The 13,971-nt window shown below is 49.9% G+C and overlaps 1 protein-coding gene across 1 annotated transcript in view; it reads right to left on the bottom strand.

Moving 5' to 3' along the window:
* LOC101662295 (phospholipid transfer protein) overlaps positions 1-13,960 on the bottom strand; it is a 27,682-nt gene extending 13,722 nt beyond the window's left edge. Inside the window, exon 1 of the mRNA XM_004698302.2 lies at positions 13,789-13,960. Within this exon, the coding sequence (XP_004698359.2) occupies positions 13,789-13,960 (172 nt within the window). The remainder of the gene's footprint in view (positions 1-13,788) is intronic.
* Between the last annotated feature and the right edge of the window lie 11 nt (positions 13,961-13,971).

Genomic DNA, 13,971 nt, shown 5'->3' with positions numbered 1-13,971 from the left:
TCCCCCGTTGCTCTTCAAACACTGACTCGCTTGCTTAAATCCTATCGCTTCCTCGTAGTAAGGCTCACCACCTCCATTTAACAGACCAGGAAGCCAAGGCCCAAAGAAGCAGCTAGCTCAAGCTTCCAGAGCCTGGAAGCGGCAGTCAGCCTTTCAGGATTCTACTCCACAGCAGCTCTTTTGACAGATTGGGGAATTGAAGGCCACGCCAGCGGCAATAACTAGTCAAAGCGAGTGAGCACAGGCCCCTTGGACCACAAAACAGCAAGCTGGATTCCTGCCTGAGATGTCAGCATGCTTGCCTGGCTCCCTCTTCCCACTCCCTGTCTCCAGCTGTGTTTTCTTTGCATTCCGGCTTGGCTTGGAGAAGCCGCATCTGCCCATCTCCCCTCCTCCCCATTCTCCCACCCCAGCTCCCCCTCAGGAGACCCCTCCCCTTCTCGCCCTGCCAGTGCTCAGACACACTGTTGTTTACATGCCTGTGTGGTTGGTCAGCATGGAACCTGGAGGTGGGGACCCAGTTGGAATGGAGAGGGGAGCAGATACCCCACCAGGAGACCCTGGTGACAGGTCTCCAAACAGGTCAGATACCACGTATTTCTAGCAGAAGAGCCCTCATGGGGCCCAATGGGGAAGAAAGACTGAGGCTTTTGGGGTTCAGTGGGGGCAGAGCTGTCCATCGCCTTGCTGTGACTTTTGAAGCTTAGAGCCCCATCTTTGGCTTTCTCCTTTCCATTTCCTCTGAAGTCCACTTCCTTTTCTTCCTGGGGAAGGAGCCGCCATCCATCTGTCCTTGAAGGTCTTTCTAGACTGAGACTCAGGGTTCTAAGATTTCTCCCAAGGACTTGCTCCCTTAACTCCCAGAGTCCTTTGCATGCCTGTGCCCGGCGCCTCAACTGTTGACTTCAAGCAGCTCTCTCTTCCTCACTGACTCCTTTCTTCTCTTCATGCTCCACCCTCCTTTCTAGTTTCTGTGCTTCCTTCCGGCCTGCTGGTTGACTCTGACTCATGGCTGCTCTTTGGCTGTGTTCCTCTGTGCTTTCATTACCAATGAGGTCTCCGTGTGGTCTCATTGCTGTCCCTGCTTTCATGCATCACCCAGCAGGGGCTTCCCGTCCTGGGGCCTTGAATTGTTCTGAGGAAAGGGGTGGAGGAGCTGCCCAGGGCTCCAGACGTGTTGGGGTTTCAAAGCCGGTACTAAAATATCAAAGAACTTGAAGGGAGAAGGCAACAGGAGGGAGGGGCTTTTCTTTGGACGATAAGGATGGGCCACCACCTTCGGCCTCTCGGCTTATCTCTCTTCTGCAGGACCTTCCTGGAGGTCGCAGGAAGCCGCCAACATAAGCATCTCAATTGTTCTCCAAGTTGCTCTGATGCGATGCTCTCTGAAGTCCCCACAGGAGCACAAACTGGTTTAACCAACTCTGGCCACCACCTAACAGGGGCCACCGACCGTAGTCAGGAATGGTGAGCCGTCCGGCACTCTGGCTTCCCTCTTGGCCCACGCAGCTAGTTTGTTGTTCTTGTTGCTGAGAGCGACCCTGTGTACAATGGAACAGAACAGAGCCCCGCACAGTCCCGCACAATCCTCACAGCTACTCTGCTGGTGGCAGCTCCTGTGTCAATCCATCCTGTCGAGGGTCTTCTTTTACACCACCACCCCACATCGTCCCACAACTTTACCCAGCATGCTGTCCTTCTCCAGAGACTCATCTCTTCTGAGAACACGCCCAGTGTATGTGAGACTAAGTCTAGGTTTTAGCACCTCCATCCTCTGATCCCAAAATCCTCCCCCTTCTCAGTCTCCACTTTTCACCCAGATGCAAAAGTCAAATACACAGGAGTCACCCTTGACACCCTTGTGTCCCTTTTGTTCCATGTCAACAAATCCTGCTGTTTCTGAAGGATGCTCCACATCACACACTTTTTTTCCCCATCTGCACCAACATTGTTGTTGTTAAGTGCCCCTGAGTTGGTTCGACTCATAGTGACCCTGTAGACACCAGAACAAAACACTGCCCGGTCCTGCGCCATCCTCGCAATTATGCCCACGTTGAGCCCACTGCGTTACTCCGGCCTGTAGAGAGCTTGCCTCTCTTTTGCTGCCCCTCTACTTGACCAAGACGGATGTCCTGCCCGGGTACTGATCTCTCCTGACAAAATGTCCAAAGTACTTGAAACAAAGTCTCCCCATCCTGGCCTCTCAGTAACATTCTGGCTGTACTTCTTCCAAGACAGATTTACTTGTTTGTTTGGCAGTCCATGATACTTTCAGTATTCTTCTCCAGCATCACAATTCAGGTGTGTCAATTCTTCCCCGGCCTTCCTTATTCAGTATCCAACGTTCACAGGTGTATGAGGGGACTGAAAAGGCCATGGTTCAGGTCAGGTTCACCTTAATCCTTGCGGTAGTTACATAATCTGTTGTCAGTTTGAGACTATTAAGAGTGAAGGGGTGGAGTTTAGCCTGTCAATCAGGTCCCTGCTTGGTGACCTCATTTGGAGGCAGTAAGCTGGAGGTGGGACACAGAATGACTGCTTAGTATTCCTGATGACAAGACACATGGAGCTACACTGGAGCCATGTGGAGACCCATGCCAGTTTTGAGATGCTTATACCACCACTGGATCCAGAAGACTTTTCACCCACTGGCCTGTGATCTTTCTGCAATCGGCATCATTGCATGTATTTTGTGAGTCTGGAAAGGACTTTATAGATTGGTATCGGACACATGTGCTAATATCAGACTTATGGACTTGATCTGGACTGGGCTGGGATGTTTTCTTAATGTACAATTGCTCTTTGATATAAAGTTCTTTCTTATACACATAGGAATGTCTATGAATTTGTTTCTCTAGTCATACCTGACTAGCACAGTCCTCAAAGGAACATCCTTGCTTTTCAACATTTTAAACAGATGGTGGGCAGCTGGTGTGCTTACCGCAAGGGCACCAACGTTAGTTAGTCTCAGTCATTGTCATCGTTTACCCTTGTAAGTCCATCCTACCTGCTCCCAGCAAAGTGATCTTTAAACAACAGGCACACTATTCCCCTGTTCAAAACTCTCACCACACACAAAATTAAACCTGGGCTCTGTCCCAGAACCTGAAAAAATTCTAGTTGATCAAATTCCTGCCTACCTCCTTCTCCAACCCCATCTTCTACCAGCTCTTGCAATACCCTAAGCCCGTCCAGTCTTGGTCTCTCCACTAACTCTTCCCCCAACCGGATCTTTGCACAGTTTCACGGAGGTCCTGAGTCACTCAGACCTCTCCTCAAACGACACCCCTCCCAGAAGCCCCCTCTCCATCATTCATCTGTCATTCTGCTTGTGTGTGATTCTTGGTTTTGCTAATTGTGTCAGCTCCGTAACAAAGACGTCTTTTCCACAGTCTCCACATGTATAGTTCAGTGCCACAGAGTGATGGGCATTCAAGCACCCTAAGCCCGTCCTAAGCCGCATGCCCCCGCCCCCAATCAGGGTTGACTTCTCTGGTGCCCCTTTCGCAGTGGTTGGGAAGCACCGCCCACAAGGGCAGAAGCCTTGCTCTCTTATCCATGTGTCCCCAGAGCCCAGCACGGCGTCAAGCACACGAAAAAGGACTTCAAGAATGGGTGGCTATTGTACCCTCTTGTTGCCTGTGTGCCCTGACCTAATACCCCACCTCACCCCTACCCCCAAGCCCCTAGGGCTTCATGCTGCCACCACTGGGCTCCTAGCACTTCTCTTGGCTTGTCTGGAGCTGGTATGCAGGCAGGAATGTCATGCTGTCTTAATCCCTTGGGTGGGAGGGCCCCAGCAATCCCTAAGGCCCAGGAGGTGCTGCTCCGTGTCAGGACTGACTGTCCAGGGACAGGGCCTCCACTCACCCTGCTTCCAACAGGCCCAGCTGCTGCAGGACGAGTCTCAAGTCTCCTGACCCCAAGCCCTTGTGTTCCCTGAAGTGGGAGTTGCTGCCGGAGAGCAGGCACTCACTCCCTCGCAGGCCAGAGCCAGAGGTCAGCAGACAGTGGAGTGCATTGCCCACCCCCCCAGTCGCCCCCGCCCCCCGCTGAGTGGACTCCCACCCATCAGACAGACCTTGCTGCAGCGAGGTTTCTTGGCATTGGTGTTTGGAAGTAGGAGGGGGTGCTTTAAAGAGCTCTTGGGAAAATTCCATTCTCCTTTGACTCCCTTTTCCCATGAATTTCCCAAAGCCCCTCGTAGAGGGGCCGGCAGTCTGCCAAGGCCCTGCTTCCAAGTTCTCTCATGGTTCTTATCCCCAAGGACTGCTCCCCATTAGCAGCTTCTACAAGTAAGGAGTTTCGGTATTTACGATTTTGTTTTTCAGACCTAGGTCTGGACCTCAAACAAGAAGGCTTTGATTTCCCTTGGCCTGGGGTGGGGCCCGGGTACTGGGGAGTGTTTTGTTTTTAATCATTTTATTAGGGTCTCATACAACTCTTATCACAATCCATACACACATCAATTGTGTAAAGCACATTTGTACGTTCATTGCCCTCATCATTCTCAAAACATCTGCTCTCCACTTAAGCCCCTGGCATCAGTTCCTCATTTTTTCTCCCCACCCCCCCTCCCTCATGAACCCTTGATAATTTATAAATTATTATTTTGTCATCTCTTGCCCTGTCTGACGTCTCCTTCACCCACTTTTCTGTTGTCCGTCCCCCAGGAAGGAGGTCACATGTAGATCCTTGTAATTGGTTCCCCCTCTCTACCCAACCCTCCCTCCACCCTCCCAGTATTGCCATTTGCACCACTGGTCCTGAAGGGATCATCCACCCTGGATTCCCAGTGTACATCCTCTGGTCTAGCCAGATAGTGGCGGGGAGAAAGCATTTAGGACCTAGAAGAAAGTTGTATGTCTCATCGTTGCTACATTGCACCCTGACGGGCTCGTCTCTTCCCTGAGACCCTTCTGTAAGGGGATGTCCCAACTGGATGTAATTTAAAGGACTGAAAATAACAGGCATCGGTGAAGATGGGAGGAAGGGAGCGGGAACCCTCATAAACAGTGAGCAGAGACATTAAATCAAATGGTGCCAGCACTGAAAGGAAAACACGTAGGCAGTTTCTTAAAAAGATGAAGCATAAATTCACCACTCACATGGCCCAGTAATTTCAGTCACAGACCTCTCCCCAAGAGAAATGAAGACCTCCGTCCACACAAAGACCTGCACATTAATATGTTCTCAGCAGTATCATTATTATTTATTTATTTATATTAAAAGATCGGTTTATGGGGGCTCTTACAGCCCTTATGATGAGCCATACATCAATTGTATCAAGCATATTTGTACACATGTTGCCATCGTCATTTTCTAAACATTTACTTTCTACTTGAGCCCATGATATCAGCTCTTCATTTTTCTCTCCCTCCCTACCCTTGTGACCCCTTGATCGATTATAAAATATTCTTTTCATATCTCGCACCAACCATAGGCAGCATTACTTGCAGGAATCACAGAGAAGGAAGGATCCCATTATCTATCAATGGGTAAAGGAGACAGCGTGCCTGCCGTCTGTCCACACCAGGGAGTGCCACCAGCCACACCAGCGCCAGCTGCAAGCTAAGACCTAGAGAATGTTTTGCTACGCAAAAGAAGCCAGACACAAAATATGACACTTTCCATGGTTCCATTTACAGAAAATATGCCCCAAAGGCACATATCTAGAGAGAAAGCCAGGCAGTGGTTTACCACCCACCGGTCCCTGGGAGAAAGATGAGGTTGTTTACTCCTGTGAAGAGTTAGAGCCTCAGAACCCCGCAGGGGCAGTTCGACCCTGTCCTACGAGTCACTGTGAGCCGGCATGGACTCAAGGGCAGTGACTGGTGTGGGCCAGGAGTTGACTGCAAATCCCCACCAGAAATCTCTGGTGTGATGGAAATGTGCTCAAACCCACGTGGATGTCGAATCACTCATGACTAGTGCAATCAGGACTTGGGACTGGTGATGGCATAGTATGCAAATTAGGGGGAGAAAAAAAAGAAGCACTGCCCTTAGTTGATGCCTAGAGGTCTAGAGGACAGGGTAGCGCTAACTCCTTAAGGGAGTCGACAGCCCCCGTCTCTCCCCTGAGGTGGTTTTGAACAAGTTTAACAGCCAACAGTTCTCAACCTTCCCAGTGCCATGACCCTTTCAGACAGCTCCTCATGTGGTGGTGACCCCCCAGCCACAAACTTATTTGCATTGCTACTTCAGCACTGTCATTTTGCTGTTATGAATTGGGGGACCCCTGTGCAAAGGGGTCGTGACCCACAGGTTGAGAACCACTGGTCTAAGCACTCGGCAAATTAGACCTCAAGTCTGGTGAAGGGCTTTCCCAGCCACATTTGAGACTGGTGGGTTACAGACCAGGTGTCAGAGGGCCCGAGGCTCAGCGGGTGTTCTCCTCCCCCTTCTGTAGGCCAGAGTTTCCCTGGTCTCAGATTTTCAGGAAGCTTCCAGCTTCACCCTAGCGTCTTTTTGAAGAAGTCCGGGATTGAATTCTGCGCACTCAGCTTTTATCGGTATAAACATCCTAGTTCTTGGCCACACTACCCAAATACAAAACTGGGCATGATAGAGACTGGGGGTGGGGGTGGGGGGGACACCAGCACAAGTGCTTCCCATCCCAAGATGACCCAGATGTCACCCGGAATGCTGAGCACGCACCGAGCTGGTCGTCTGTGTGCCGGTCAGTCTGTTGGGACACAGCGCGACCTTACACGACAGGGTAGAACTGCCCGAGGAGGCCCTTCTGTTGCTCGCCCCACATTGTTTGAAAGGAGCTCCAGGGACACAAAAGCTTTGAAGTCAACTTCCATTGGGCTTTTCCTCTTTTTATACCCTCTCGGCTCTGTGTGTAGATCTGATGGGCAAGGAGGCTGGAGGGCTTGTAAGGCTGTGACCCCCGCCCCCTCTCTCTGTTTTTAATTTATTGACTTCCCCTTTTATTTGTGGAGGAAAAACGTACTGCCCGGAGTGGCACAGGCCATCACATGATAATTGTGACAGTATCCAGTGATGTCCTCCCCACCCCCGCTCCAATGTGGCTCTTTCTTTTTATTCCCCCACCCCCAACCCTCCTTTCTACCCTGAGGCTCCCCTCTCCCCCTCCCCTGGCCCCCAACCTTCTCCTCATCTTCCAAGCCTTTTCCTTTGGAGCGTAAAACCATTTCTTCCTGAGTGTGTGATTGTATTATTATTTTTGCACCCTAATAAGAGTGTCATGAAATCTTTGAGATCGACTGAGCACAATGGCTTCCCATCTTGTCTGTGTGGTGAGGTATATGATGGCAGTTTCATCATTATTTTTAAACACATACAAGATTCTATTATTATACAGGGTCTATTTATCCCGTCCTCCAGAGGGAGTTTTTTGTTTATTTGTTTAGAAATTTGTTTGGAAATTGCTGTGATAAACAGGCGTGTGCATAGATGTGTTCATGCTTTGCTCTTTATTTCTCTGGGGTGCATACAGAGTAGAGAGGTTGCATGGTCCTACGGCATTTCTCTTTCCATTTGTTTAAGAAAGTACCAAACTGAACAACTCTACAATCCCACCGGCAAGTGACAAGTCTTCCAGTCTTTCCACACCCTCTCCAGCATTTGTTACTATCTAATTTAAAAGCACCGATGATGAAACACACACTATTCCTCTGGTTCCTTGAGGCTTCCTCATCCCCCCACCCCCTATCATTCATGACCCCAATCCTGCCTCTCTCTGCGGGCTAGGCTGGAGCATATACACAGGTACAGGAATTGCTCAGGACACACAGAATCCAGGTCAGATAAACCCCTCGGGAACAGAAATGGGAGTAGTCAGGGGAGGGGGAGTCGGGGTGAGAAATCAAGGGGAAGGGAGACAGCGAGCAGACAGTGTAAGATATGAAAATAATAATAATTTATGAAGGGATCATGAAGGGGGAGGGGGAGGAGGGATAAAAAGAGGAGCTGATACCAAGAGCTCAAATAGAAAGTCAATGTTTGGAAAATAATGATGACAACATATGTACAAATATGCTTGATACAAGTGATGTCTGGATTGTTATAAGAGCTGTAAGAGCCCCCAATAAAATGATTTTTTTTAAATTAAAGACTGTGATCTTTTCCAAACCATTTTATCAGATCATGATCCAGACATACCATTGGATAGTTCAGGCATCTGAAGCAGTGTTGTACAATCTCTACCATGGTCGGTTTCATTACATCATCTTCCTTCCTGCACTCTTTTATGTCATCTCCCCATTTACCGCTCACCCCCCCACCCTGCCATGCCCCCCAGGAACCTTTATTCTAGTTATTGTCTCTATTGATTTTCCTATCTTGGGTTTCATATGCTGGAAAACATAGAAAAATACAAAACAGAGAGCCAGCAGGCTACCAACAGTAACAATACAATAGAGGTAAACCCCAATCTGGAAAACAAACAAACAGAACATATTAAAAACCAGATCAAGCTCAAAGTATATCAAAAAGGTGATCAAATGATGAAGTTTGAACCATTCAAGTCAGATTTATCTTTATTTATTTACTATTGGAAACGTTTACATTTGGCATTAGCCAGCCGGGCTTAGTTTATCAGCGGTTCTCAACCTTCCTGATGCTGTGACCCTTTCCTACAGTTCCTCAAGTGGTGGTGACCCCCAACCACAAAACTAATTTCGTTGCCACTTCATCACTGTCACTTTGCTGCTGTGATGAATCGGGCGACCCTGTGGTTTAGATGGTTCTGATTTTGCTGACAACTTCTGAAGGGTCATAGGAGCCAGTTGGACATGTGCCTTCCTCCCCCTCAGGCCTGATCAAGGTGTTGACCTTGGCTACGTCAATGTCATAGAGCTTCTTCACAGCCTCTTTGATCTGGTGCTTGGTGACATCCACACATGTCATCTTCCGTCTTCTTCACGGGGGACGTAAGGGGAGCTCAATGATCCATCGCTTAGTGGTCCAGCTTGCTTCCCCTGGGGGGGCGCTCTGCTGAGGTTACTGGGGGTGCCTTCTCAGCCTCAGGCTGCAGGACAGTGGGGTGGGTGACGTGGGAATCTTCTTTGTGTGCCTGTGAACACCTTTCAGCATGGCCTGTTTGGCCTTTGAAGCCTTTGCTTTGACGTCCATTTTGGGAGGGACAGGGGCTTCCTTCTTTGTCTTCAGTGCCATCTTCTCAAAAGCAGAGTTATCATTTTTTTTTCTTTTCAGAGTTATCATTTTCATGGACCGTCATCGTCTCTACAACACTCTGTCTGATAAGCAGGTCACTCCCATCCCTCAGTTATGGTCAGGGAAATCACGGGAGGCTTCTTCCAGGTACAGATCCTGCAAGTGAATTTTGGGCTCCACTGTCCTGTCATCCATAGCCTTCTGCAAGCCAGAATTTCATAATTTAAGCTGTAACAATATTTCCTCCTTCTGATTTGGATTATATTATTGATAATCCTTGGATCATGGATGTTGGTGTGCTTCTTCCCTGTGGGCTTAGCCGGCATTTTACGTAGATGGCTACTTGTTTGAAAACAAGCCTTTCAGACCCCAGATGCTATTCTTTCTGACAGCTGGGTACCATCGAATTTCTGCACCGTACTTTGCTATAGCACCCATATCTTTTCCGTATTTTCTTTGTGGGGGTAAGTCTGCTCTGTGGTTCATGAGCAGCCTTCAGGATAGATCACAAGTCACGTAAAGAGAACCCACATCCTCACAACGGACAATGAACAACCAGCATCATGAGAACAGGGAGAAACTGTGGAGATTCTAGTTTACTGGACCCACAGAGGTCAGTCTACTCGGACCCCCATCCACACTCCTGGACGCAGCCTTCAAGAAACCAACTGACAATTGCCTTCATCTGACATGCTGCATAAGACCTCCCGAAAGTGCCGAAGAAGGAAGCTGTCACTGTGGGGACTCACCCAGCCATGGTGTTTTCGACGGCCTCTTACGTATGTGAAGTCTGGAGAATGACCAGGGGACCTGAGAGGAAATCATGCACTTGATTACAGCCAGAGAGCTTGCTGGAAGCAAGGAGGATGAACTTTTGACCTATTGCCATGAGGGACCAGTTCCCAGAAAGAGGCGTCATGCTCAGTCACACGGAACATGAGTAAAAAAGAGAAAGGCCCTACACAAGCTGGATCACCGCAGCGGCTGCAACAACAGGCTCAAAGACACTTTGTAAAGATGGCATATGCCCAGGCAGTGTTGATTTATTTATTAAACCCCTTTATTGACATGTGCTTCATGTATAATACAATTCAACAGTTTAAATATATTGGAGTTGTGCAATTATCACCACAATCAATTTTAGATCATTTTCCTCATGCTTGTATACATGATTAGCTCTCAATTTCCCCCCAACCTCCTCTTGCCATAACTCTGAGGGTCTATTAATCTAGTTACTATCTTTATAGATTTAGTTATCCTGAATTTCATATAATACCCCCCCCACCCCAAATATCAGCAACAAAACACAAACTTCAATCTAAAAGAAAGCAGAAAATAAATATTTGAACGAGTTAAAAATGGATCGATAGGGAAAACAAATAAGGTTAAATGGCAAAGCTGTCAGTGAGCAGCTCAGGCCCAACTTGGGGCAGGGATGAAGTGTACGGTTGTCTCTCTGCTGTTGGCTGCAGTCGAGGAGAATGAAGGGGTTAAGGTATGTGGCATGTGCATTTCTTCTTCAGCTTGGACACTCTGCTTTGTCCTGAGTTGAGGTCCTTAAAGGTCCTGGTAGCTGGCTTCCAGACAAGACTGACTGCATGATTTTGGGGGGCAGTGAAAAGTATAGGGCCTCTTGTTTAAAAATTATTTAGCATTTCAAGATGGCCCCAACAGAACAGCAAACCAAGCCTGGGGCCCTTCTAAGGCCATGCAGCCCGCCCTGCTCCCAGTTGGAGGGAGCCTGCATCTCCAGCCTCCTCCCCCACAAACCTGCTGGTCTAGGGAGGCTTCTCAGTTCTGAAAAGCTGCCAGAGGGCAGCAAGACCCCAGGGTCTTTGTTCAACGTGGCCATCCATCCATACTCATCTTGGGAGCAGCAGATTCCGGGATGCTGACATACTGCCACCACAGGCCGCTCAAAACTTTTCATGGGCCCCACAAAGGGCTACCTGCTTTGCCTGGGTGTTCCAACCATGGCCTGGACTAGAATGGGGAAACTGGAAAGGTCATATGGACTTCCACCCAGTGCTGCTTGTGGCTGAGCACGCATTTAGCAGGCCAGCATACCCCTGGGCTTGGGGCACAGGGGCGAGTAAGGGCTGGCCCTGCAAGCAGCTCATCGCCTGGTGGGACAGTGACAAGAAAGTGGACATGCACCGTGAGCACAAGCCACTAAGGGAACACTGAGAGGACCCGGCCTGCCCTGGGTGGAGCGGGGTTGGTAAGCTCAGGGAAGGCTGCTTGGTGGAGGTGCTCTCTAAACTAAGACTTGAGGGATGAAGAGGGGGTGGAGAATGAAAGTGAATGGCCCAGGCAGAAGCATATTGAAACGAGTTGCTGGCGATGGCTGGGAATAGATCAAGGAGAGCTGGCTAGAGGGTCCAGACAGAGGATCATCTGAGTGCTTGTGAAGTGCTTGGCACACTGCTGGTCTCGAAGGCCAAGTTCAGGGCTTAGGACTTTAGCCAGTGTACAACAGGGCGAGGGCGATGTCCCAAAGTTTTCAGCACAAAATGAGTTCATTAGATTCGCAATATGACCAGACAGAGACCCCCTGTGGCTACAGGGTGGGTTGTGGGTTAGGTAGCCTTAACTCACATGTATTCAGTAGCTACATGTGTCACAAGGTGGGTGGTATCTACATTAAGGTCCTTGAGCATACAGGTGAGGAAACCTACTACCTGTATTGGGAGAAGCTATGGAAGAGAAAAGGATGTCTGCTTCTATAGGGAGATAGAATCAACCATGTTTTTAAAGCAGGATCATGTACTTGGGCTTTAACTCTAACTTACCAAGATAGAGGCTTTCCTACTGTGGAGTACCAGCTTTCCAGATTCCGTTATGTTAGGGAATAGAGTCCTCCTCCTGTTTCCCACAAGACCACTCCGGAAGACGGAGCTGTGTCTTAAGCAGGAGCTACTCCTGCCATGACCCTGTCCCCTTTGGGTGGCCTGCCGTTGTCCAACCTTTCTCTTGGCTCTGCTCTGAGCTGCATGACCCCCCCCCCCCCCACGCAGGCAGCAGAGGGGCCCCTTCTGCTGCCCAGCTGCCCTCCCCTCAGGCCAAGGGCCCTCCCTCCTGGGCCCTGAGGGAGACTACCCATTAACTATAGTGTTACAGTCATAAGTCATGCAAGCATTGTGTCCAGGAAAAGGAGTCAAGACACAAAAATAAGACAGTATAATCCCATTTAGGTAAAGTCCAAGAAATAGGCAAAACCTGAGCAGGGATGCATGCTCAGGTGATCACACTTAAAACAAGGATGTCGTTATCACAAAAACAGTAACATGCACTGTCATGACCTAGTTCAGGTCTACTCAACCTTTGAGTTTATGCCTGTATGTTTATCAGGGCTCACACTGGTCTTGTGCACTGTCTGCATGTGTGTTCCTAACAATACAAAAGTTAAAAATATGGCACTTGAGAGAGGACACAGAGAGGAGTGGTTTTTATGAAATCAGTTATGGGGCTCAGCCTGGGGAACCAGGCTGTCCTGTTTATAGCCCTGTGTGAACCTCAACGTTTACTACACCCCTACTCTTCTTATCCCTCTAAGGTTTCCAGGTGTTGCTTGGGAAAATATTTTGCAAGCAAATGCAACAGGTTAACAATTGCAACATGGCTTTTGTTACTGTTAAGAACTTGCTGGGGAGCTGGTAAACCCGGGCCTTCTGCAGGCAGAATGTGACCTTGTCATGTTTTGTCCAAAGCAAGGGCCTTTGACAAAGTTGGCAGTATTGATTGGAATAGGCAGAAACAGTCAAGGGCATGGTCTCTGGTGAAGCAGGGTCCCCTATGTAGATTGATGGTGGGGCCTGGGGATGGACACTAGCAAGCTGAAATGTAAGCTCTGTGTGGCAGGCAGGCAGGCAGGCAGGCACTGGAGGGGGGGAGCTCTGGTCCTTCCAACAGAACCGGCTCAAATTTATTTGAAACAGTCCTCCTACCAGGCCTGGGAGGTGGGGATACAGGTCTTCCTCCCGGCGGAGGGCGCTAGGTACCAACCTCACATGCATCTCATTCTCAGGAAACCCTTGGGGCAGGCTCGTTTTCCAATTGAGAACCAAGTTCAAAGGTGAAGTCTACACAAGGCCATTCATTTGGAGGCAGGGATTTGAACTCATTCAGACGGAGGCGAGCCTGTTAATGACCACTCATGCTAGCCTCCGGTTTTGATTGTCCCCTCACCCCCAGGGGCCAAGGGCCGGGACCTTTGCGGTTCTCAACCTGTGGGTCGCCCGATTCCTAACAGTAGCAAAATTAGTGAAGTAGCACGATAATAATGTTAAGGGTGTGAGTGGGGTCACCACCACATGAGGAACTGTATGAAGGGGTCGCGGCCCTGGGAAGGTTGACAACAGCTGGCTGCGGGCTCCACACAGCAAGCGGGAGTCTGACAGCCGGTGCTGTCACCCCAGGGAGGTGAAATGGCCTGCTGGCCTAGGCCACCCAGCACTCCCGCAGCTGGCCTTGGGGCACCTAGCGACTGCAGCCGGGCTCCGCGGCATGACCGGCCTAAGGTCTCCATTTAGTAGGTCCCACGTGTGCCCAAAGCCCTTGCTTTTGTGTCCCGCGGGCCTGGGGCGTTTCTTCCACCCAAGAGGACTTCTAACTGGGGCGCCGCGGGAAACGCATCCTGCGCACCTACGGGGCCCACGGCCAGACGGAGGAAGCGCTGCCGGAAGTCGCGGGGCCGAGCGGGGGATGGGCGCGAGCTACCCGGGAGGTCCAGGGCTACGTCACCGGGCTCCGCTCGGGTCCGCGGCGGCGCCGGAGCCCCCTGGCGCGCACACTCAGTCCGACTCTGCCGGCGCATCGCCACCCGCC

The sequence above is a fragment of the Echinops telfairi genome, unplaced genomic scaffold (genome assembly GCF_000313985.2).
Source record: "Echinops telfairi isolate 266 unplaced genomic scaffold, ASM31398v2 ScPeMD7_5592;HRSCAF=6446, whole genome shotgun sequence".
NCBI lineage: Eukaryota > Metazoa > Chordata > Mammalia > Afrosoricida > Tenrecidae > Echinops > Echinops telfairi.
Note: the sequence above shows the minus strand (reverse complement) of the source record. Positions and strands in the feature narration are given on the sequence as shown.